This window comes from Myzus persicae, unplaced genomic scaffold, assembly GCF_001856785.1.
Source record: "Myzus persicae strain clone G006 unplaced genomic scaffold, MPER_G0061.0, whole genome shotgun sequence".
Lineage (NCBI taxonomy): Eukaryota > Metazoa > Arthropoda > Insecta > Hemiptera > Aphididae > Myzus > Myzus persicae.
Window position 1 is genome coordinate 60,109 of NW_019101080.1, and position 24,512 is coordinate 84,620.

Genomic DNA, 24,512 nt, shown 5'->3' on the forward strand with positions numbered 1-24,512 from the left:
ATATTCATTATAATATTCCGATTGGCCCAAACTAATGTGTACGAAGATAAGAAATTATCGGCTTCTTTTCTCCTTGTCTGCGGATTGGTTAAAATTCTCGTCCACGGCCCGCCATTTGGTGATACCTGATATAGATTATCGTATTTTGGGACGGGTACAGATTTCCCGATTTTGATAAGCGAAAAAATTTTGATGATATCTCGATATACCACAACTCGTACCAGAATATACCAGAGATCCAGCAGTGACACCACCAATAAGAAATAATTAAAAGTGATGCCTTGGTAGCGGCACTCGTCGCTACGCTCCTCGGCGCCGTCGCTCCGCTCCGCAAATCGAAAATATCCCTCGACTTTCTATGCAACACCACCTCAAGTTGGTCACTGTGTAACCGATGTTATACCAAAGAACAACCACTCTTATCATTTCGGCCAAAAGCTTATCACTACCGCTATCAAAATCGGGAAATCCGTCCCAGCCCCATCGTATTTTTTCGTCAAGACAAGACAAGAACTGTGTGCAACAACAGCATCACGACCGAGCGGCGTGAAAACATCTGTCAGTGATGTAGGCAGTCTTGAAGACGAAATACAATCATCTATATTGTATTGCATCTACTCATCTCTTAGTACTACCCCGCACCACCCTTCATCGAGTCACTCGGAAAGCGTCGTCCGTGTTTCCCCGCTCAGGGTGCAGTCACTTCTGCCTATTATTGATGAGCCTACATCACTGAGGGATGTTTGCACGCCGTCCGTCGTAATGCAGTTGTTCTGCTGCACAGTTCCTAGTTCTTATCAATTACAGTACCAGGTCTATATGACGCGGACACACTCGGGCGACGGCAAAATAATTAATAGGCTTGCTAAGTTCACTACTTCCGCGGCGTTCACCTATTCTCGTCGAGCTAAAGAATATAGAGTATAAATCGTTTGTAATGACACCAGTTGTAGTGGCGCATAGGATCACATGGCCCGAAGTGTGCGAAGAAATGCATAGGTAAGTCCAATGCATCATGCTAAATTGTATGGGTAGTCATGACTGTCGGTTATACCGACCTATTTTTCTTGGTCCTTCTTGAAAGTAGTTATAAACGATTTCTACTGTAGTTGAAATATACGCGATAACGTGTTACCGATGCGATGATCTGGCACAATAACGACAATAAATTAGTATACGGGCCAACGACGTACGCCATTTTCTGCGTATCTATCACAAAGTCGCTGACATACCTGTTTATTTTGTGAACGACTCACTGTGTGATTAAACATTGCGAACAGCGGCAAATCCATGGATGTCAAATTTTGCTCGAGATAACGGACCGACCGTTTTAATTGTAACACGGTTAAGTCTTCACAATGAAACTGCTGACCTGTTAAACAATATAAATTCGTATAGTTGTTATATACATATATAAGTGGAATATTGCACCGAGGAAAACGAGATTTCCGCGTTGAACGGATTGCAATAAAAATAATTGACCTGATAAGAAGGTAATCCCTATTATGTTGGTTTTTATTATCTATGCCGAGGTAGAATAAGACGTAAAATTATAATAAAGTGTTTTGCCCAGTAAAATAATACTATGAACGGCTATCACTTTTTTTTTACATCGTCACTCGGAAAAGGAATCATAAAATATAATATTATGTCGTGTCGCATACGAAAAACGATACGTACTATCAGTTCCGGATCTAAGTCTCAGAAAGTGGGGGTGCAACTATACTATACTGTAATTGGAAGTCCATAAAAACGGCATATTTATAAAATATAATTTTAAAATTAATTGATGCATCAGTTATGTTGTTTTATTTTTGGTATCTCGTATTTTTCGTTAACATCAATGATTATGCGATAGAACAGTGTTATGAGGGATACAGCCGAATATAATATTATTATTTCTACAAACACACTCATACCACCCATGTGTCACTGGTATCGAAAACGCGTCCGAAATGAGAAAAAAACCGAATGGTTAAATTATTACAATCGTTTGAGCCGGTGTAGGTGGAAAGGTCGACACCATGACGTCGTTATAAACGGTACCTTAGATCGTAAACGTATTATTATTATTCTTTGCTGAGTTAAAATATTTTTGTTTTCACGTCCTTGTCATCGTATTATTGCATTACACCCGTTGGGTCGGTTTTATGATCGAAAACATAATTCACATGTGTGTTTCGAAGGTACTCACGAATGATGTTTCGAGGTGGTGAGAACCGAGGACATGGCGAGGGGGTGGGTTTCAGTAGGAATGAAAAAAATTGTATCGCGAACACAATTTTGTCTCGGCACTTATTCCGCAGATGCGTCTCGACAACACGTGATACATATTACACACAAGGACACTGTGCGTGGATACACTGACTACAGAACACTTTAAAACCATAATACCCAGGGCCAGAGTGTTCATTTACCAGTGTCAAAGCTCGACGAAGTTTTTTAATTATAAACGTTGGAAAAAAATGATATTTTAAGTCATAAAAATTAAAAAAGTTGATAATTTATTCTAGAGATTCTTATATTTTCTTAACAATTTTCCTAATCGCAGAAATGAAATAAAATCTGGTACCATATAATATATTTTTTCAGAATTCCGGTAGCATTGCCGATATGTGGAGGGGGGGGGAGAGAGATGGAAATAATTGCTTCTGCCACTTTTCGGTATTGTCGAATTTTTAAAGTGTTTGACGGGTGCTAATCACCATCATGATAATTGTAATAAAAACAATCACTGACCACACGTTTCTGACGTTACGTTTCAGGTGTGGCTGTTCGGCGATTACCTGTGCTCCGTGTGGCTGGCCGTGGACGTGTGGATGTGCACGGCCAGCATCCTGAACCTGTGCGCCATATCGCTGGACAGGTACCTGGCCGTAACCCGGCCAGTGCAGTACCCGAGCCTGATGACCAGTTTCCGGGCCAAGGTGCTGGTGGTGATCGTGTGGGTGCTGAGCTTCGTCATATGTCTGCCGCCGCTGGTCGGCTGGCGGGACACTCACATACCGGCCGAAGCGTCCACGGTGCTGATCCGGAACGAGCTGTACCGGAACGGCACCGGCAGCCGGCCGCAGCAGGAAGAGCTGCCGCCGTCGTGCCCGTGGATATGCGAGCTGCCCAACAACAAGTGGTACGTCGTGTACTCGGCGCTGGGCTCGTTCTACATACCGATGTTCGTGATGCTGTTCTTCTACTGGCGCATCTACAAGGCGGCCGTGCACACCACCCGTGCCATCAACCAGGGATTCCGGACGATGCGCAGCCGCCGGACGTTTGGCAACCGGTTCGACGAACAGCGACTCACGTTGCGCATTCACCGCGGCCGCGGTTCGTCACTCAAGCACTCGGCCGCCACCGCGTCTCCGTCGTCCGCCGCCGTCATCGCGGCCAACGGCCCGAGCGGTGGGTCGCCGGACGTGAACCGGCCGCCGAACAGCCGGCGGCCGTCGGTCCGGCGCAGCAACCACGAGCGGATCAAGATCAGCGTCAGCTACCCGAGTTCAGACTGCATAAGCGCAGCGGCGGCCGCCGCGGCCGTGGCCACCGTCACCACAACCACCACCTCGGTGGACGCGAACGGCAACTCCCCGCCCGAGACGCTTAGCCAAAAGTCGCGGAGCTCGTTCTCGTCCACGACGTCGCCGACCAGCTCCAGTCCACTGTACGCCGTCCACTACACGGCGGCCGAGACGTACCAACACCAGCGGGCCGCCACGGTCCGGTCGGTGGTCGACACGTCCGCGTGTCAGCTGCGCGTGGCCGGTGGCAGCCGGAAGGAACACCGACGGTGCAGCGCCGGCGACACGGCCTCGCCCCATTCGCGTCTCCTGTTGACGTCGTCACCGGGCGGCGACCATCACCACCATCACCAGCACAGCGGTGGAGGAATAGCGGGCGGGCGACCCGCGTCCTGTTCCGTCGCGTCCGTCAAAGACCAACTGTCGCCGTCGCCGTCGTACGACGAGTCCACTGGTGGCGGCGGCGGTGGCAGTAGTGGCGGGGCGGGCGCGAGCGCGGGTAGCGACGTCGGGCTCGGTCGCGGCGGCCTTGGGTCCTCAAACAGCAAGTCCAAGTTCGCGTCGAAGATGATGGGCGGTGGCAAGCGGAACATCAAGGCCCAGGTGAAGCGGTTCCGGATGGAGACCAAAGCGGCCAAGACGCTGGGCATAATCGTCGGCGGTTTCATCGTGTGCTGGCTACCTTTCTTCACCATGTACCTGGTAAGGGCTTTTTGCCCCACTTGCATACAACCCACCCTGTTCTCCGTCATGTTCTGGTTGGGGTACTGTAACAGCGCCATCAACCCGATGATCTACGCGCTGTTCAGCAAGGACTTCCGGTTCGCGTTCAAGCGGATCATATGTCGGTGGTGCTGTTGGGCGTCCGCCGGCGACTCGACGGCCGGCATCGGCGGAGGACTTACCGTCGCCGACTACGGCCGCCGCAAGGGGTCGGACGGTTCCCAGCTGGGCGCCGGTGGCCACGGCGGCGCGTCGCCCCGGAACAGGTACATCGTGACGGGTTCCGGTGCCGGGGCCGCGGGTTCCGACGAGTGCAGCACGCGCAGCATGCGACTGCTCCAGTATTCGGACAGCGAACCGCTCAACGAACCGTGTTCGGACGACAGGTGATGGCCACTGCGCGAGCGGCCACTCGGCTGCTGTAATGATGTTACTATGAAAATATATTATAATACGCAGGTACGACTCCTGCTCGGTGCGACGATTGTTTTCGCATTATTAATTATTATATAACTATTAAGCGAAATAATATATATTATCTTATACAAATACACTAATATAAGATTATAATTATTATTATTATTCTTATTATTCTTATTATTATTATTATTATTATTATTATTATATACGATAAAATATTATGTGTTTCCGTTACCCACTCATTATTATTATTAATATTATACGCATTGTGTAATTATATATTATTATTATTATTATAATTATGTTTTATCCTTATATAATATTATTATGTGTGTTAACCGTTAAAATATTTTGTATTTTAGTCTCGTTTGTAACGTCTTAAGACCGACGAATATTGCAAACACGAGTTTCTGTTGCTTTGTGCGATTTACCGACCGATCGTCCTTATAATATTATTATTATTCATACGTACAACACAAAAGACATCGATTCACTCCGTTTAAATATAATAATATTAGCACGCATGATAATAGAGTTCGTCGAATTATTTTTAAACATTTTTTATTTCATTTTTCAACGACGAAATTTGCCATAAATAGAGGTATGTCAACGCCCTCGTTTCTAAAAAAAAAAAAAACGGTCTACGAGAGCAGCGCTTTTGAAAGGGTATAATTATGGTGATATATATGTACTCACTGAGAGTGATTCCGAGCACGCTAACCACCCCCTTTTTTTCTTTGATAATGTATGTAGTTAATCAAAATCTGTTATTTTGAATTTTTAAATTTACTAGAGGACCGTCATTTTTGGGGAAAAGGGGAAAGGGCTCCTTTGCCACTGCTTCTCTAAATTATTTACCGGAAGATTTTTCTGAAAACGTTGACGCGTCGAAATGAAAATTCGAACGAGTATAGCGCACGAGTTATTTAACTATTCGTGTTCACCGTAAAGAGGTCAATAGTGATTAATATTTGACAGTGAATAATAATATAATAGTAACAATATGGCCCGAGAATAATAATCAGCACTACACCCAATTTTACTTCAGCTTTTTTATGTTTTCGTAAAACCATTCTTAATATTATGTAAAAAAATTTTAATTTTAACTGAAACACAACTCGTTAGAATTAATGAATTACCCATGGAAATCAGCATTTTCAACAAAAATTATCCACTTAATAATTACATAAAAAATTGTTAGTGGCGCGTTGGCTGCTGCCAGTCGCGGAATGCGACTGGGAGTAAGTAACGGTCACAGCCAATAACTCCCGGATGGGTGACCGCCCGGGTTCATAGTAGTTAAAAACCTTACCACACTTACATGTGTTTGCTACCTACCGTAACAATTGTAAAAAACGACCTACCGTACCAACCTTACCCCTACAACAGCTAATGGCCTTAGTCGCCAGGCTTAAGTTCAATGAAAACAAAAAAAAAATGTTAGGGATAGAAGTTCACTTCAGAAAGACAGACATTTTCACAAGACACGTCTTAACGATATTACGAAAAAATTCTTCAAGAACAATTTGACAAAATGGTTTTCGAGTAATTTATTTAAAAATCCAAAAATCAAAATGTTTCATTGCTAAACGAAAAATGGGAATGACCAATGGTTAATGCTTGGTGAACCATTTAGATGATAACGGATATTCAAAATCGGCACAAACAGCGATAGAGGCCATAATATTTTCGTAGGTCGTTTTATTTATGCCCACTTACACAATTGAATCGAGCTCCGTGTAATTTATCACCTCGCAAGTTCGTACTTCAACTCTTGAAACTCAAAAAAACAAACATAAACAATGCCGCCCTAGATTCGGGCGATATTTTAAAACAAAACACGCATACCTGCATGCTCCGCCGAAGTGGATTGTCGACGGCTGATCATGTAATAATATTCCTAAACAATCCGGTAAATACTATTTTGAACCAGCCAAGACGTAAAATTACGTTTTACTCTAAGTACTTATGGACGCCTACAATAATATCGTTTAACAATATTGATCAAGCACTTTTATAATTGATTTCAAACCAAATCGGTTATCGAATGCATTTTATTTAGCATCATTCGGAATTTACAGACGAAAACAATATATTATTATGCGCTCTTTCACGAATCGAAAAAACGTTTTCAAACAAACCGTACTCGGTGAAATGGGTTTGATTATTTAAACCAGAAGAAAAAAACTCTCCGTTCGGCGATAGGCTTAGAAAAGTAAATCGTATAAAATGATTACTATGGTATGTGCTATTATTTTTGAACAATTAATATTAACACCGTGTGCTAAACATTGAACAAAACACACGATCTGAAAAAAAAAAAATAATCATAATGAGCCAAAGGTTGGTTTTGAATTGAATTCGAAATCCGAATTGATATAAATGGTATAAATAACTACTGTAAATGGAACAAAATGTCGTACTGGAAATTCGATAAAAGAAATCGTGTGATTTCACTATTATTTAATGACACAAATTATTTAATTTATGTAGAAGGTTATATTTTTACTCCGTGTCCCTATATCGAGCTCGGCCAGTCGACATAATTTATACGTCAAAAAAACGATATTCGCTGTACAAAACAAATGATTGCATAGTCCTATATATGTATATATATATTTAATAACCACCTTAACTAAAAGTGAACTTAAAATTTCAGGCATTTACAAAATGTATACAAACGACAAAAAATGTATGTACCTAGCGACACATTCAAATATTCAATACAAAAAACCGAATAAAACGTAAGACGATTTTTGTCAGTTATTAATAAAACGTGTACCTATAATGGGATAAAAAAAAAAATTCTCACAACATAAAACCAAAACTCTTTTAATTTGTTTCAACAGACGTTAATTGTAAGTTGTTATCGATGTCTCATTAATTGCGTTCACTGAGCGTATCAATCCTGTGAGATATTCGTTATAGAATGTTACCATATTTGTCTAACGGTCATCTTCGAAGTTTTCTCGACTTAATGGTTCATATGCAGGACTGTTGGGAGGGTGGTAAGAAAGGGGGAATTCACCCCCAAGCACGTCATTTTTGAGAGCGCCCGGGACACCTCAATTTTTTTTGTGAACTAGAGAAACAATAAAAAATAAGAATTTCATGAACTCGGCAGAAAAAATTAACTCCAAACAGGTGCCTGACAAAGGCGGTCAAAAATAGCGAGCCCCCGAGGTATTACCCCAGCCCTCCAACCACACCCACGGCCCCGGGGTTCGCTCTTCACTGCCATGTTGTCAAAATATGTCATTTGATATTCCGGCTGCGAGTTTCAATCTTTTCGCACATTTAATACGACTCTGGCAATCGATTTGAACCTTCGGCAGGACCAACTAGAGTCATCGAATGATATGAATTTTCCAATTTCATTGCCATCGACGGGACACGTGTTCTAATACCACCGACATACTATTCGTTTCATCTATTTCCTGTTGTCTTCTTCTGCTTCTGATTATTATTTTTTTTTTCCGATACGTTTTATTGGTTTCCGTGTTTTTTACTCGTAACAGTGTGTCTTTCACACGCATTTCAGTCCCGACGGTTTCCAATGCTTTTCATGAAACGCTTTTGGCAATATTTTTTTGGAAATAAATGTATAAAGTTGACTTACCAATGGCTTAAAAAATATGATATTATATTATAATAATATAACACTCTAAAAAAAAAAAAGGAATGATATATAACCAAACCATGAGTTATGAATTCTAACGTAACACTTGTCTTAACGATTTAAATTATCACAATAACCACATGAAAATTAAAACCTTTATCGATTTTTTGTGTGTTGAGTTAGACTATTTTTTTTTTTTGATAATTTTGCGACATGGCGTAGTTAATACGGCCATACAGGGCATGCTCGGTACATAAAGTATACGCAGTGCCGGTATAAGAAACAATCACCTACTTTCGGTAAGTTCTGTAGTTTTCGATTTGTTTTTCTCTTTGTAATGTGATAATGGCTTCAATAATCATCATCAATTAACGAGTTCAAATACAGCGGAATATCCTATACTTAGTGGACCCTACGAAGAACTAACGAGAATTTTGGTGCTTCAAACGGTAAGTGCAGTGTAAACATTGAAAATAACGAGGAAATCGTTATTTAATACATCGCGTCATTCATTATTTATTTATAAACACACTTAAGTATCCAAAAGAAGTTATTTAAATGTTTAAGCTATACACTTTGTGTAACTATATACAGATGTTATTATCAGTGTTATTGAAAATGTAAATCGAATGATAGGTACATTGACTTAATGAGCAAATAATTTAAATAAATTAAACTTGAATTATTTGAAATACACTGGTCCGTGCACTTCTTAGTATATAACTAATATTTTAACAGGTCTTGTAAGTACTAACTTTTTTACTCTACTATTCTTGGACTTCAGCAAAATAAAATGTGTATTCACCATAATTGTACAGTTGGTATAGGTACTACAATGCTATATTTTTTATTTATTTTTTATTAAAGGTACAACATCAACTACTAGGTTATTAACTTGCAATACAATAAATATTAGCTACACCCATATATATATATATATATATAAATTATATATGCATATATTGTAAAATGCACAAAACAGATACAATTATAAATAATATTCAAAAATATAAAATAAATATATTCTATTAAAATAATATGTATTAAATTAATATTCAATAAGTTAGTTTTTCTGTAATCCGCGAAAGGTAAGTATATTTGATAATACATATATAGAATTGTACGCTTATAAGTTATAAGTTATAAGTATAATATCTAACGTAACCTTTATTGAGGTTTGCAATATTAATAGAAAACATTTTGTTTTAACCAAAGCAAAGTGATTTAATTTTTACAAAAAATCAGTAATAATAATAATTATAATAAAAAAAAAAGGAATAAATAAATCTTTTAAACAAATCTAGAATCGAAGCAATTTCAAAGGACAAACTAGGATTTTTTAAATTAAAATTTATAATCATAAATTACTTTATACTTGTTAATTATTACGACAAGTAAAAGAATAAATTTTACTAATAATGAATAAACTTCGTATATAAACACAATAATGTCGATTGTTTTTTTTTTTAAGCGTATACAAGAGTACGTGTAGTTTATTTGAAGCAACCATAAAACTGTATGATACTACAATTAAAATATATATTAATTATTGGCTCTTTAAGATTTGTTTTTGACATGTAAGTTAGTTAACTACCAATAGTTAAATAGCAAACGACACAGTAAAACCATTTTCGGGGCCACTACCGATTTTTGGCAATTTTCCCTTTAGACGATTACCGTTGTCGTCTGTTCCTTCTGGTGAACGCCAAAACGCCAACAATCCGGCGCCGTTTGCGAAGTACATAACAACTGTGCCAAAACTGATAACTTTTTCACTACGATTTTGCCTGCTTATTTAGTAACAATTCACCTTATCCTATGCCACCTTTACAACAATTCTAAAATGTCCTCAATTTAACGACATCGTGAACGTCCAAAGGGCGTTTAATCCATTGCCCATTAAACAGTTCACAAGTGCCCGCATAAAATATCGTAGATGAGATCCTTTAAATCAACAGTATATCCATCAATAATAATATATAGACCACGAATATAATAAAATGTCTAGTAATTTTATAATCGAGTGACAAAAAAAATATCTCGATTACAAAATTCGAAACTTTAAAAGTACTGTGGCGTCTGTGTTGAACGATTTTTAAATTAATAAAATTATAAATAGTGTACCATAGTGTTATCCTTTATAAATATAAATATTATAGCAGCTAGAAATATACTCGTTCGAATTTCGATTTAAATACATTGACATTTAAAACAAAAATACTCAGCCACTAAAGAGTTACAGTAAAAAAATGAGCGGGCTCTCATTTAAAAAACAAACATTTGTATCGACGCAGGACAATCCTGAAGGTCTCAAGATTTTAAAAATATTGTCTTAAAGCTTAAAAATAAGAATTAGAATAAATTCGTTATTAAATGAAAAATGGTGGGAAGTTTGATTGGTGAATCACCCTGTATAAATGTTAAATAAACAGTATACCTACCAATGTCTGTTTAAAAAAAAAACATTTTCAGCACCTTGCCAACCACGATTGATCAATACGAGTAAATGGATAGACACTTTAATAGATATGTGTCCAACATTTTTTTTTCACTATATATTATACGATATGTGCACGATTAATTGAACTTAAACTATTACAACAATAAATACAAAAGTATAGCCCGTGAGTGGCCGCGGCCGCCCAATTATAAATTAGCCGAATTAAGGACAATGCACCTATGCAATCATTCGGGATAGTGGGGGGAGAGGGGGGCAGATAAATTATTATTAAAGTCAAACAATCAATCGTCTTTACATTAGTTCTTAGTCAGGCATAGCTCATTACAGATAAACTGACTAATTGGTTCAAAAGTCTACTCTAAAATGATGTAGGTAGATATAGTACAATATTTAGACGTTTAGTTATTATAATATGCATGTAGTTAATTAATCAATAGAACATATTAATATATATTCAACATGTGACTATGTTTATTATATTCGGTGTATCGAACGTCTTTGGCGTTCACCCAAAATATTTTTACACTAGGAAAGAAAAAATAATATACGCCCGAGACGCCTGACATCAACAATGGATATTATATAGGTAGTAAATCCCATCGTCGTAGCCCATGGTAGTAGCTGCAACAGTGAAAATCTAGTCCTTAAAATGTCACCACCGCTGTCGGAAAATGGATAAAATAAATAAAATTACGTCATATTATTGTATAAAATCTAAAAAAACATACAATAACAACAACATTATGAGGAAAAGTTTGGAAAACTAATAAACGAAATTGAAATTCTTTCGTAACCTCAAACACTAAATATTATGTCACAATTTTTGTATTTTTTTTTCTTTTTGTGAAATAAATTTATATTAGCATTCACTTTGATACTAGGAATAGTATTAAAGCGTTGTACAAAAAACCAAAGTTCACTCTACTGAAAACAGTGATTTAATTTTTAAAGTTGTAGGTAGGGGGTTAGGTATAACTATGTTTTTAAATAATTTAAATTCAAACGTACAGAATGAAAGTCAATTTGACGAATATTGAACATATTTTATTACATCAAATCATGTTTTATCGATGTAATATGGACTTTAGATGTATGTAGTTTTGTTTGAATACATTATACATTAATCGCTAATTAAAATTTAATTAGCTCTTATAATTTTCGTGATGAATGCAATGACTCCGTCAAATGGAAATACAATAAGCAGCACATAACGCACGACAGCTCACTGCAAAGTCGTCAAAAAATCCAAATATTACATGAATACTGTTACTATAGGTACCTATTATAGTATTGGCTACGAATATATTTAAGTTAAATCAAAAAAATAAATAAATTGTTACAATCATTGCTCAAAGCAAAATAAAAAATAATAACAACAGATCAATTTGTATACCATTGATTTTAACCTAAAATGAAAGTGACCATGGCTACAACTACATACATATCATGTGTAAGTCGGTTTAATATTGTAAATGAAAAAGAGTATTCATTTTTTGAACTTAGGTGTCTGTGACACTTGTTGATGACCAATTCAACACGTCATATTTTACTTGTTTTTGAATTTTGCATTGAAAATATTTTCCGGGCGGCTTTCAAAACTAACCTACAGATAGTTTACGGCATCGGTAAGCTGCAATTTTGCAAAATAAAAATTTAAAAATCTTATTTTTCACCAAGAAAGGGATAGCAAATAGTTTTTATGCTGACAATTTATGCTACTCCGATTTTAAAGGGAAAAGAGGATTTTTCGACCTTCCAAAATTTGCTTGACCTCTCATATAAATGGCGATCTCGACGTTAACGAACAAAAAATTCGAACTTAGGTCTTTGTGATACTTGTTGATGGTCATTTCATTTTTTTTTTTTTTTTTGTAGCTGATTATTAATTTTTTATGAATATAGTGTACACATTTCATTGAACAAAACAAATATTATTTTTTTAAATCTTAGGTTTCCTTGCGTTTAAGGAATTTATTCTAATAAAACTGTAATACGCATATTGAGAGTGCTTTTAATCAAAACTTTCGAAGAGTTGGAACATAATATAAATAAGTGTATTATTCTACTTATTTTGTACATCCATAAGTTAGTACACGAATTAACCAAAACTGCACGAAAGATCTTTGTACATATTTGCCATCTAGGGTGCATTACTGAATACTCAACAGTCTTGGTGTTTAAGGTCTTAATACAGACAACTTCGTTGTACAGTCTACAATCATGTAACGGTTTAGCAATTAGTAACAACTAATATTTCCCTCGGGGTATTGGCAGTAAGCAAATAATCAACAGAGAATGTGAAAAGTGGTGATCTCGAATGTTTGGTTTCTACAACGTAAATAATTTTAAACTTAAGTTATTTTACAACAAAATGATGTTATTTGGCCTAACGTGGTGAAATACCTAACTCAAAAGTCTTATTATGACCGAAAATAACTTATTCGAGTTTAAACATTCATTGAATACTTTAATAATTATCGCTTGATAGTCATCGTGTTCGTGACGAATTTAATATTATAGTAAAAAAAATAAAAATGAGGAAAAAATATTTTTAAATTGCATATAATAATGCAACTGTGATAATATTTTTTAAGTTTAATCAATATATTTTAACGTTTGGTCCTATATCATTATTAGCCCTAGGTGTGTCTTTAAAATAACAAGGAAACACTAATTAAATATATAATTGATTTATTAATTTTTTCCCAAAACAATTACATCAAAAAAGTTTATCAGAATTATATTATATAATAATATGCTCAATTTAAACGTTAAAGTAGCCTAGCTATTTGGTTTGATTCATTATTATCATAACTATTACAACCTAATAGTAACACAGTTTAAATAAAATAATCAACTAATGTCCAATATTTTCAAGCAACACGTGGTTTCGCACGGTGAACTTTAAATCCTCGAGACACCTCCCTCAAAATTCGAACGCTAGGACCGAACCCTAATAGTTTCAAAAAGTTCGGCAATATGAATTTGATGTAACATTCAAAAACATAAATAAACAAATGTTTAATTCTATCCACATTAAAGACGAATCGTTGTTATAACTACCTACCTACTAATTATTATAAATAATACCTACTTAATTCTATCTCTAACCGGAATTAATTATATTTTATTAATTGTATTTTATTTCAAGTAATTACAATTTTTACCGTACATATAATATTTTTAAAAAAAATGACGTTAATTATATCCTGCATTAACTTTATGATAACATAATGTCTTATAATTTTATATAAAACTGTAGAGTAAAATTACTAGATTTCTATACTCGATAGGTCTCTAATCTTACATTCCCAAAATCCCATTACGAAATAAATAACCATCACTAGCCGAGAAATTTGTTTAGCTTGATAAATTTTATTAATTGCATTATGTAATGTACCTACAATTAAACTAAAATGTTAAAATAAATAATATATAAAAAATCGAATATTACATTATTGCTCTTTATTAGTAAACTCTCGAACAAAATAAATTGCACGTAATCTCAACGTAACCTCAAACACATGTTCAGAATCATAAATTATCGAGTTTTCTAATTTATAATTAAATATACAATACGGTTGGCTTACAAATCTAAAACTAACTCGACCCGAGATATTTCGTTTGTACACATCAGTGCATACTGATAGGTTCCATCTTTGGTCTTTTTGATTTTAATAACAATAAATACTAAGGATTATGATTTATGGGGCCAGCAAATGCAGCATAGTTCTCATTTGAAAATTTGAATAGCACATAATAATATGCATTACTATTCTTAATTATTAAATATTTTATATAACGTTTAAATATGTGATTTATAGGCAACATAAACTATCAAGTAATGCATAAACTGATTAAAGAAACCCTCAATTTCTTTCCACATTATATAATGTTAAACAAATAAGGTTTTTATTTTTTCCGAGAAGTATTTATTGGTTGGTCGTTTATTGTTGATATCGGTGTATAACTGGAACAATAAAAAAATAGAACTAAAAGGTCAAATAAAAAGTGCACACCTACATACATAGTACATTTTTGTTGAGATTAATACATCAACAGCGTAGGTTATTAGCCGGTCATCGAGAATATTTACATTATTGTGTTTATTAGATATTAAGTATTACGTTAAATAAGATTATACAAATTATTAAATTTACAATATTCTTTAAATACCTACCAATATTATTAAAACAGCTTGTTTATGATATATATCTAAATGACACATTTGAAAAGTTGAATGAGAATCTTCATATAATTTATCCCAAAAAATAATGAATTATTTTTGATAGTATTATTATACTTTAATTCAAAACCGTTTAAAATATTATTCCTTAAATATCGCTTATCTCTAGATAAACAGACAAATAAATGTAAAATATTCAGTTTTAAATAGCTTGTATCTAATATACTTACCGTGTATAATGTATATCCATTATGAGTTATGACCTTACAATATTCGTTATCCCGGTTACCAAGTAACTGCTTGAAGTGGAATAGTACTTGTAATATTTTATTACATACAACAATTAAAATTATTTTTAGCAATTTGTTTGATTAATTCATTATTCCAGTCCATAATTACTATCATTTATCAATATATATTTGATTTTGATTATAATGTATACTAAATTATATTCTAATAAAATTAATTATTTTTTAAACTAAATAGCTCAATATTATTTTATTTTATTGAATTGAACACGGTAAATCGTTAAAAATTCCAATAACATGACAGGAACACATTTTATAAAAAATTTTATTTCTAATATTTTCTTTCACTGGAAAGTATTTTATTTTTTACTGAATATTTTATTTTTATACAATTGATTTATTTATTTTCAATAAATTGTAAGTCAAGTAAACTGAGACACAGTGATTTAGATCTATATAGACAGTTCACAAATAAGTATATCTATGATTATTTATTAATATCGAAATACAGATATGAATAAAGCTGTAGAATATCAATATCAGAAAGTATACACAAGTTAGTTGTTACCCCTGCAGGCATACTTTCACATTTTTAACTAGACCAACACACCGTAAACCGTAGGTATTTCATTATCCATAATATTATATAGGTACACATATTATTAAAAAACACGTACACAATAATACAATAATGTATCTTTACTAGTTAATACTGATTTAACTAGTAGCTCCCTAACTATATAGTCTATAATATATTTGTTAGGAAAAACATTGGTATTTTATTTTATTATAAACTATCATGCTAAAAACCATGAATAACAATATTTATACAGATCTAAATTCTCTAATATGAACGATATCAAATTCTTTCAAAACCAATATTATTTTTTATAAAATATAATGATCTATGAATTTCAGCTTTTGGCAAAAAGGAAATTGGAAATACACTTTTGAATTACTAACTGCTTTTATACTTCTAGTCTCCATCTAAATATATTTTGAAACACATACATATAACATAACAAATACACACACATATTATATACTAACCAAATAAAATATATCACATACTTTTGTAAAGGATAAAAAAAAATTGTAGATAGGTAGATGTTCCAAAAATATTACAATAATTAAATAATGTTTAATCGTTTTCAAATTCAATTAAAAATGTATTTTCTTCGAATTTTCACCGATCAAATAGTTGCTCTGCTATAATATTTTACGAAAATAAGAAACTGCTGGTAAATCTGTTCATTGGTATAATATTACTTTAGATCAGTCGGGTTGAGTTAAAATCAAAATAATAAACGAAATAATATCTTCATAATTTAACGGCGGACAACTATAAAAGAAACAAGCTCTCCTTGGTTTTTGATTTTGTGTTTCTAATCGAATGCGCGTTATAATATTATTATTTCGTTGTACATTGTACTGTGGCAGTTTGCTATAAGAAAATACAAATAATTTATCGAAGAGAAGTTTTTTCGATGTCTTGAGTTTATATACATAGACGGTTTCGATATACTATTATGTATTCGTGTAAGTGTGCATGTGGACGGTCTGTTTAAAATCACTCGGATTCGAAAATAAAAATGATTCCATTTCTCGGTGACTATTACCACGCCCCCAGACGTGTGAAGTCGTCTTGTGCTAATTTTGTACTCTTGCAATCATAACTGTACGGCTGTCGTTCGAATGATTTGTGATGGTTACAAAAATGGCAAGTCCAACAATACTTTTAAACAAACAGAGGTTAATCAAACGGCTGTGCTCTGGATACTTGGAACATCGCCAAAGTGTATATTATTATAGCATTATACACTAGGTACACAACTATGTTATAATAATATCATATCGTGATATTTGACCCACACTCGGTATTATCATTATTCGTTTGCATTTGGTGACATACGCTGGTCAATATGATACTTATTAATACCTGGTTAATACCTACACATTATTACACGGTAATATTATATTGTATATCTACTGTGCGATATATGACTGCTGCTCGCAATATTGCCACGTCGATTCAACACGATATTATTATTATTACTTTTATGTATTGTGATTCGAACAAAATCGTAACATCACGTCGGACGGGTGTATCATACGAATTACCATCAAATTTACTTAGCTAACAATAGATACTATATTACGGAGCACTATAAATATTTAAAATGATTTTAATGTCTTTTCGATGTCAAGGTGTGTAATTTTTCCAAAAAATTCCTGGAAATCGAACGTTTGTATGATTTAAATTTTACTTTTACCAACAAAATCCAATCCATACCTAAATTAAAATGGCATAATAAATAATTATAACATGCGTATCCAATGTGATCATGATTAGAATTTAGAAATATTGTCCGCAAACAATAATTTATAGTTGTTTTTGAGGCAATAGCAGTGTATATTTTTTTTATTAATAAAAAAACTCTTTGCAGCATGGGCCATTGGGTTTATAAATAATTTAATCAATTGCATAAATTGTGTTCTTATTTTAAATATTGATTTTAAATTTTGGTCGAATGACAATATTACAACTGTAGTCTATAAATGACTATACTGTATTCTTTCAGTGTCCGCTATTTATCTATTTTTAATTAAACAGCACAAATTATACGCACCAAACCGCAATTAAAGTGGTTTTTTAAACTTTTTAAAATGCATTTTTAAAACTTTTTTTTCAACGTCCTGACGATAATTTATTTAAAAATTAAAAGACTATTGTTTCGTCTTAATTGCCATACTATATTTTTCTTATTTATGTATATATATATATCCAAATGCTTGAGACTTATAATTTTAATATGAAATTTAAAAATTCACGACTAACTCCGTGATACGAAAACCAAAATTATTTTTATAATTATAATAAATATTAAAATCTGAAATATAATGTTCTTTTTTGTATTCATTAGAAATATTTAATGAATACCTACTATTTGTATCGTGAAATATTACAATGTTTGTGAAAAATACAAAATAATTGTTACTTGATCATGTTATACATTATTAAAAATATCTGTAGCACATCTGAGAGCGTACTTTAGAATGTAGATTTTGAAAACAAATTCAAAAGTTGTATGACTTATAGCTTGAAGACAAATACAAATCCGGAGAATTAAAAAATATTAAATTGTTGTCGGTAATTATTGTACAAAAAATCATTATAGAATTTTGTCGACATGTTTTAAAGAACGTTGTAAAATTTATTTTTTATTAATAAAAAATTCAACTTGGAGGCGCCGGGCATCGATCCCGGTACCTCTCGCATGCTAAGCGAGCGCTCTACCATCTGAGCTACGCCCCCAGATGAATATAAGACGAGAAATGTAGATCATTTCAGAGAACGATAATAATATCGAACTAATCGAGCAACAACTACACGGACGATGTTATTGTACCTGCGTGGGGCAGATAAAGCACTCGACTAATGTTAAGTTGTCCCTTGGTTGCGGTACCGGGAACGAATTCAAAATACAGCCGAATAGTTTTCATATTCTTTGAAAATAAATAATGGTTGGTTCGTATGCCGTAGGAAATTTAAAACGAATAATTTAAAAAATAAAAAGGTACGAATTGTAATGAAAAAACTAAAGACTTACCTATGAAATAAAAGTTGTATTTTGATCAATGCATAAAAAACAATATACACTATACCAATGCAACGAAGACTTGCGGATTTATATATTAACAAAATGTATGTATTGATCGTGGTTTAAATGTACACATTTATCATTTATGTAACATGTGGTCATACCTTGAGACCTGCAGAACAAGACTTAAATACTGTGTTCAACAAATTAAAGTATTATTTTGGGTTCTATAGTATTTATTACCCCTTGGAATCTACAAATGTAATCTAAAAATATATTATAGTAGTGATAGACTTTAGTACTGAGTAAAAATTTGTTACAATCGCACAATTGCTTACATTAATATAATTATTTTGCATGTTATTTTGCTAAGGAAAAATAAACTAAAGAAATTATGATTAATCTCTCGAATGGAATGAGAAGATGAAGTTTCTAATCGATATCTAAGAAAGACTATTGTTAAAAGTTTTGTCCACAGAAAGCAAAACATTGCAAGCCAACATAAGTGTAAAAAAAACTTACTTATCGATTCGCTGAACGCTTTGAATACAAAATAATGAATTAGAAATTGAAGAAATTGTAACGAAAAAAATCTGACGTTCCAGTTTCAATAATATTAAAATTTGCAATAACTTTTAAATTTTAAGTAAACTTTATTTTTGAGTTTATAAATCCGCATAGCTAGGCAAGGCACCAACAAAAACAAGTACAACGTAAGTTATAATATAAGATACTCTATTTTATTCAAGGACGTTAAGAATTTCAGATATGAATCTCAATCAAACTTAGAACTAGATGGGTACTTAAAACCCCTCAGATAAAAAAAAATGCTTGATAGTACCATATTGCAAAATATTTTATTTAAAAAAAAATTCATTTAAAATTTTGGGCGACGAGTATACCGTTATACGACTCTGACTGTTTGCGTACCGAGGGTTACCGAGGGTTGAACTATATTTTTGCTCAAATATTAGAAAGAATTAGATAAAAAAAAATAGATTAAAAATAATAATTATTGTTTATTAACCAATTCATTTATATAGTTAATACAATGGAACTTTACTGGAGAGTTGGGCTTCTGTATATTATTATTATGTTCGTGACCTTATTTCATTTACCATCTGGTCAATTTAACAAATTACTTTTTTGAATTTATTGTGCCCGACTCTTCACACACCACCAATATTTTAATGTTTATTAGTAGAAAAATAGTAAAAAAGACGATTATTATTATTTTTTTATGTGATTTAATTTTGAAAAATGTCTTACTCGACCGTCGCACATAACAATAATTTATAAAAGATCAAATACCTCCAATAAATGGATAAAATATCAAAACTGTTATTTTGTTTTGTTAAAAATAATATCATAACTGCTATTGATTATAATATTAATTCGAGTTAAAGTAATTTTATGAACAAAAAAAATCGAACTTGGAGGCGCCGGGCATCGATCCCGGTACCTCTCGCATGCTAAGCGAGCGCTCTACCATCTGAGCTACGCCCCCAGATGAAAGTAACTGACCAAAGCTTGATTATTTGAAAGAATATATTTTATCGTGTTTAAACCGGTATCTTATAGTAATGATTAAGTATTAAAAAAAAATGCTTAATATTTCTAAACAATGTACCTATATTGTAGTGTTAATTCAACTCATGCATTTTTATGCATTTATTTATTAAAATACAACTGATTGTAGAAAATATAAAAACCAGTTGATTGTGTTATAGTTACATGCGGTTTAAAAATATTTGTTTTTATAATATTATAACGAACGCGATGAACATTTTTGTGATTCATAGGCATGGTTAGATTATGTATAGTTGGATGTCTAAGGGCAGTGCAGTCTCACTACTACAGTGGTTAGACGTGTATTTATAATTTATTATATTTTAAAGTGTGATTCACAAAGCATACTCATCATCCCTTCCCTCTCAATAATGCAGTTATTCAAATCTATTTTTTTTTAATTTTCAAATGTAATTAAAGACCGAACTTTTAAATTCTTGAGATTTGTTGTTCAAGTTAGAAGTACAGTAGAAGTAGTCGCCTGTAGAGACTAACTTTTATTTTTCAAATGAGAACCACAAATGAGAAAATATCAAACGTATCAAAATCAAAATTCCATGTTCAATGTACCTAGTGAATGGGGGAAAGTGTTCCCACCCCAGAAATTATTTTTATCGACAACGGTATCATAAAGTGACAAGTGATAAGTGTTCTAATTCTACAAAAAATTATGTGTCAATGCTTTGAATGTTTGAAGAATTTTGTTTAATGGAAACAAATGTGAATTACATGTTTGTATTGTGATTATTTTAATGTACTTAGTTTATAGAGAAGTCAGAAGTTATATAAAATATATGAGAAGTTGATACCTGTGTTGAGATATATTTAAAAACATTAGTTTACAGTAACTTAAATTACCAATAAATAAGTTATTATACATTAGTATATATTATTGATACAATTACTAGCACAATCATTTACAGGGATGTGTTTCCAAAAAAAAACAGAAGATATACTTTAAGACTAGAAATTCAAATTCAACAGATCGTTAAAAATGTTTAAAATGTTAATTTGGTACATCAATTATCACTTATCAGTGTAACAATTTGAATTTTTATCACCAGTTAAATACAACCAATCAGAGCTCGCGATTTGGCTATGAGTCTATAGCAGTGTATGGTATGCTCATATGCCACCCGCCACTGATTCAAATGAACAGTTTTTGAATCATTTTACTATGGTTACTAAGGATACTAGATAATAGGCCAATGGATTTAGAAACATGAGGGTAATAGTGAATGGACAATTTAAGTAATTAATATTAATCCATTTAGAATTAGTAAAAAATACTTAAATACTAGATGCAATAAAATATAAATATTACTTTTATTTTATATTTCTGTAAAATAAATGTTTGGGACTTTTATCCTGAGTATAAACATTTGAATAACTGAAAAACTAATCGTTCGTTTTTTAAATTAGGTACATCACATTTTTTTTAAAGTTATCGACTGAATAATTTACTGCGAAGTGGTTCTCATTTGAAAAATAGAAGTTATAACACCCAGAATACTCGTCGAATAGAAGAAAAAACCTCAAGAATTCAAAAATAGTATAATTGAGTACCTATGTTTTAAAATTACAAAAATCATAGTTTTAAATTCATTATAAAATGTAAAAATGTGGATGAGCATGCTCGTAGGTGAACCACTCTGTATATTATTATAGATTGTTTGCATAATATATATAAGACGAACACAGCTTTTGCGATTTGATGCTAATATGCTATTTAATAATCAATTCGATAACGCATTATGAGTTGAACTAACATTAGCTTTGAGATAAACTATTTCATATCTTTTCATATATTACATATTATTTTATAATATACTGAATGGGCTGACTATTATAATGAAAAAACAAAACGAAAAAAACAATGTAAAACACTGAATACATTATATCGAAAATCCAGTGGCGCCAAACTATTTTATGTTAGTGTATGACGGTCACCATCATATATAAGAAACCGAGGGTGGGTCCTATCCATAATGCATATTTTTAGTGAATTTTTGTCAATTTTGCGGTAGATATTTCCAAGAGTGTGCAATATAAAACTAAAAAATAACTTCGACGCGACGCGCGACGGCGCCACGTATTGTATTCATGTTCGTAAAAATTATATCACTGTAACATTGACCATTGTACCGCAACTATATAATATTTACGTATAGTATTCTTTATTAAATATTACATAGAATACATATTTTATAGAATAATATGTTCAGAAATGCACAGTTTTCATTGAACAAACAGATGCGTGTCGCACGCACGATTTAAGATATACGTATATAATATATATATGGTGTCACGTGATTTCAAAATAATACTAATAATAATAATAATAATCTGTTTTCAGAATAGCTGCAAAAAAAATATCATCTCGACTTTTTCGGGCAATTTTAATTAATAAAAACAACGTCGATTGATATGTGAGCAAAAATATGATTCTGGAGGCGCCGGGCATCGATCCCGGTACCTCTCGCATGCTAAGCGAGCGCTCTACCATCTGAGCTACGCCCCCCGATGAAAGTAACGGTCTAGGTCTCGTGTATTTGAGAAAAAATTAATAAATAAATCAGGTTACTGTGGCAAACAAAACCTGCGGCGGCAGCACCAGCCTTGCAACGCGGGCGCACGGACACTATTCATGATGCCGGTTTGGCGCTCTACCGATTTAATTCCGACCGTGGCGATTGGTTTTTGCTCGGCGATCATCCCCGTCGAACGGGGTTCTTATGGCGCGCGTGTACCTAAATAATAATAATAATTCGAGCAAAAACAAATCGCAGCGCGTTCCTAACAGCTCTTGTAATATTATACCGACCGGCGACGTGCCACCGTGCAGTGGCGACCGCGGAGATCTCGACGACCGTCGCGGCGCAACGAGACAAAACAAAAAAGAGGGTAGTAAAAAATCGAAAAGGGACGATTGCCCAGGAGTGGTTGGAGGAGGGGGTGAAGGGGTAGTTACGCGAGACGACGTGTGCAGTTATATCGCCGACGAGACCGCGGGGTGTGCGTACAACGTATACTATATATATATGCATTCGTCCTGAGACGGTGGAGCATAAAATAACACTAAACAAATGTCGTGTTTTGCTTTAAGACGACGGGGCGAAAAAAAGAAACGACCCTATCGCACGCCGCTTATTATAATTTTCTATCCGAGGACATATTATTACTATATGTATCGGGTACATAATATTATAACATAATATTAGGCGTTTATTTTATTACACATACATGCTATAGATATAGGTATAGGTATACGCTGAGCTCGAAGAGTGAACATATTTTATTCTGCCACTTCGGATTCTCAGACGGAATTGCCGCCAAATCCTGTACACGTGTATTACGCATAATATACGACGCATAAGTGTAATATTAAATTAATATTGTACACTGCAACGTGTGTCACACGATGATAACAATATCGTCGTCAATAATTGCCTCGATGCGGCCGCGATGTAGTGGTAATAATATTATTATTAAGCCGAAATAAACTATCATATAATATATATATATATATGTGTGTGTAGGTCGTGTACTCTACCTCCGCATTATCCTGCACGCAGTTCACGCAGGTAACTATACTAACTAGGTATATAAGATATAGCTGGTATACCTGTTGAATATATTTTCTGGTATGCCCATTAAATAAAACTCAAATGTCGAATCTATGCGCTCACACAAACTCATCAATAACTAATACGATGCCGTTGCGTGCCGTCTCTCACTCGACACTCAGTATGATATTATACCTACACAGCCGCTGGTTGACCCATCGGGATACCTGGAAAGTTTCTGGTGGGTCTCTCTGGGGCCAATGTACTTGGATAACTGATCATTTGATAATATTTAACTGCGTGACTGCTGTCCACGTTGTTTGTTGTCGTATTCTCGTATCATGATTTTGGATGTAATTTTGGTTAATAGTACGCATAAAAATGCATTTATTTTTATTTTTATCCTTAAACGTTTATGCAAAAATATGTTAAAATATTGTATACTACGAACGGAGCGATGAATGAACTATATTGATTTTATAGTAGTGTATTTAAAAGAAATATAAATGTTGCGAATGCCATAACTTTTTGAGCCAGTAAAAATTCTCCACTTTTATTTCATCATCTCTTAATAAAGTTATTCAATAAAGTCATAACAAT

The 24,512-nt window shown here is 33.7% G+C and overlaps 1 protein-coding gene and 3 non-coding genes across 4 annotated transcripts in view; 1 reads left to right on the forward strand and 3 right to left on the reverse strand.

Annotated features, from left to right (window-relative positions):
* Positions 1-4,701, forward strand: part of LOC111027643 (octopamine receptor Oamb) — a 58,622-nt gene extending 53,921 nt beyond the window's left edge. The window contains exon 3 of the mRNA XM_022306044.1: positions 2,766-4,701. Coding sequence (XP_022161736.1) covers positions 2,766-4,631 — 1,866 coding nt within the window. The 3' untranslated portion in view covers positions 4,632-4,701. The remainder of the gene's footprint in view (positions 1-2,765) is intronic.
* A 13,717-nt stretch (positions 4,702-18,418) lies between these two features.
* Positions 18,419-18,491, reverse strand: Trnaa-agc. Its single transcript has one exon. It is a non-coding gene; the product is annotated as a tRNA-Ala (tRNA).
* Positions 18,492-20,211: 1,720 nt separating this feature from the next.
* On the reverse strand, positions 20,212-20,284 carry Trnaa-agc. The gene has a single exon. It is a non-coding gene; the product is annotated as a tRNA-Ala (tRNA).
* Positions 20,285-22,794: 2,510 nt separating this feature from the next.
* On the reverse strand, positions 22,795-22,867 carry Trnaa-agc. The gene has a single exon. It is a non-coding gene; the product is annotated as a tRNA-Ala (tRNA).
* Positions 22,868-24,512: the final 1,645 nt, after the last annotated feature.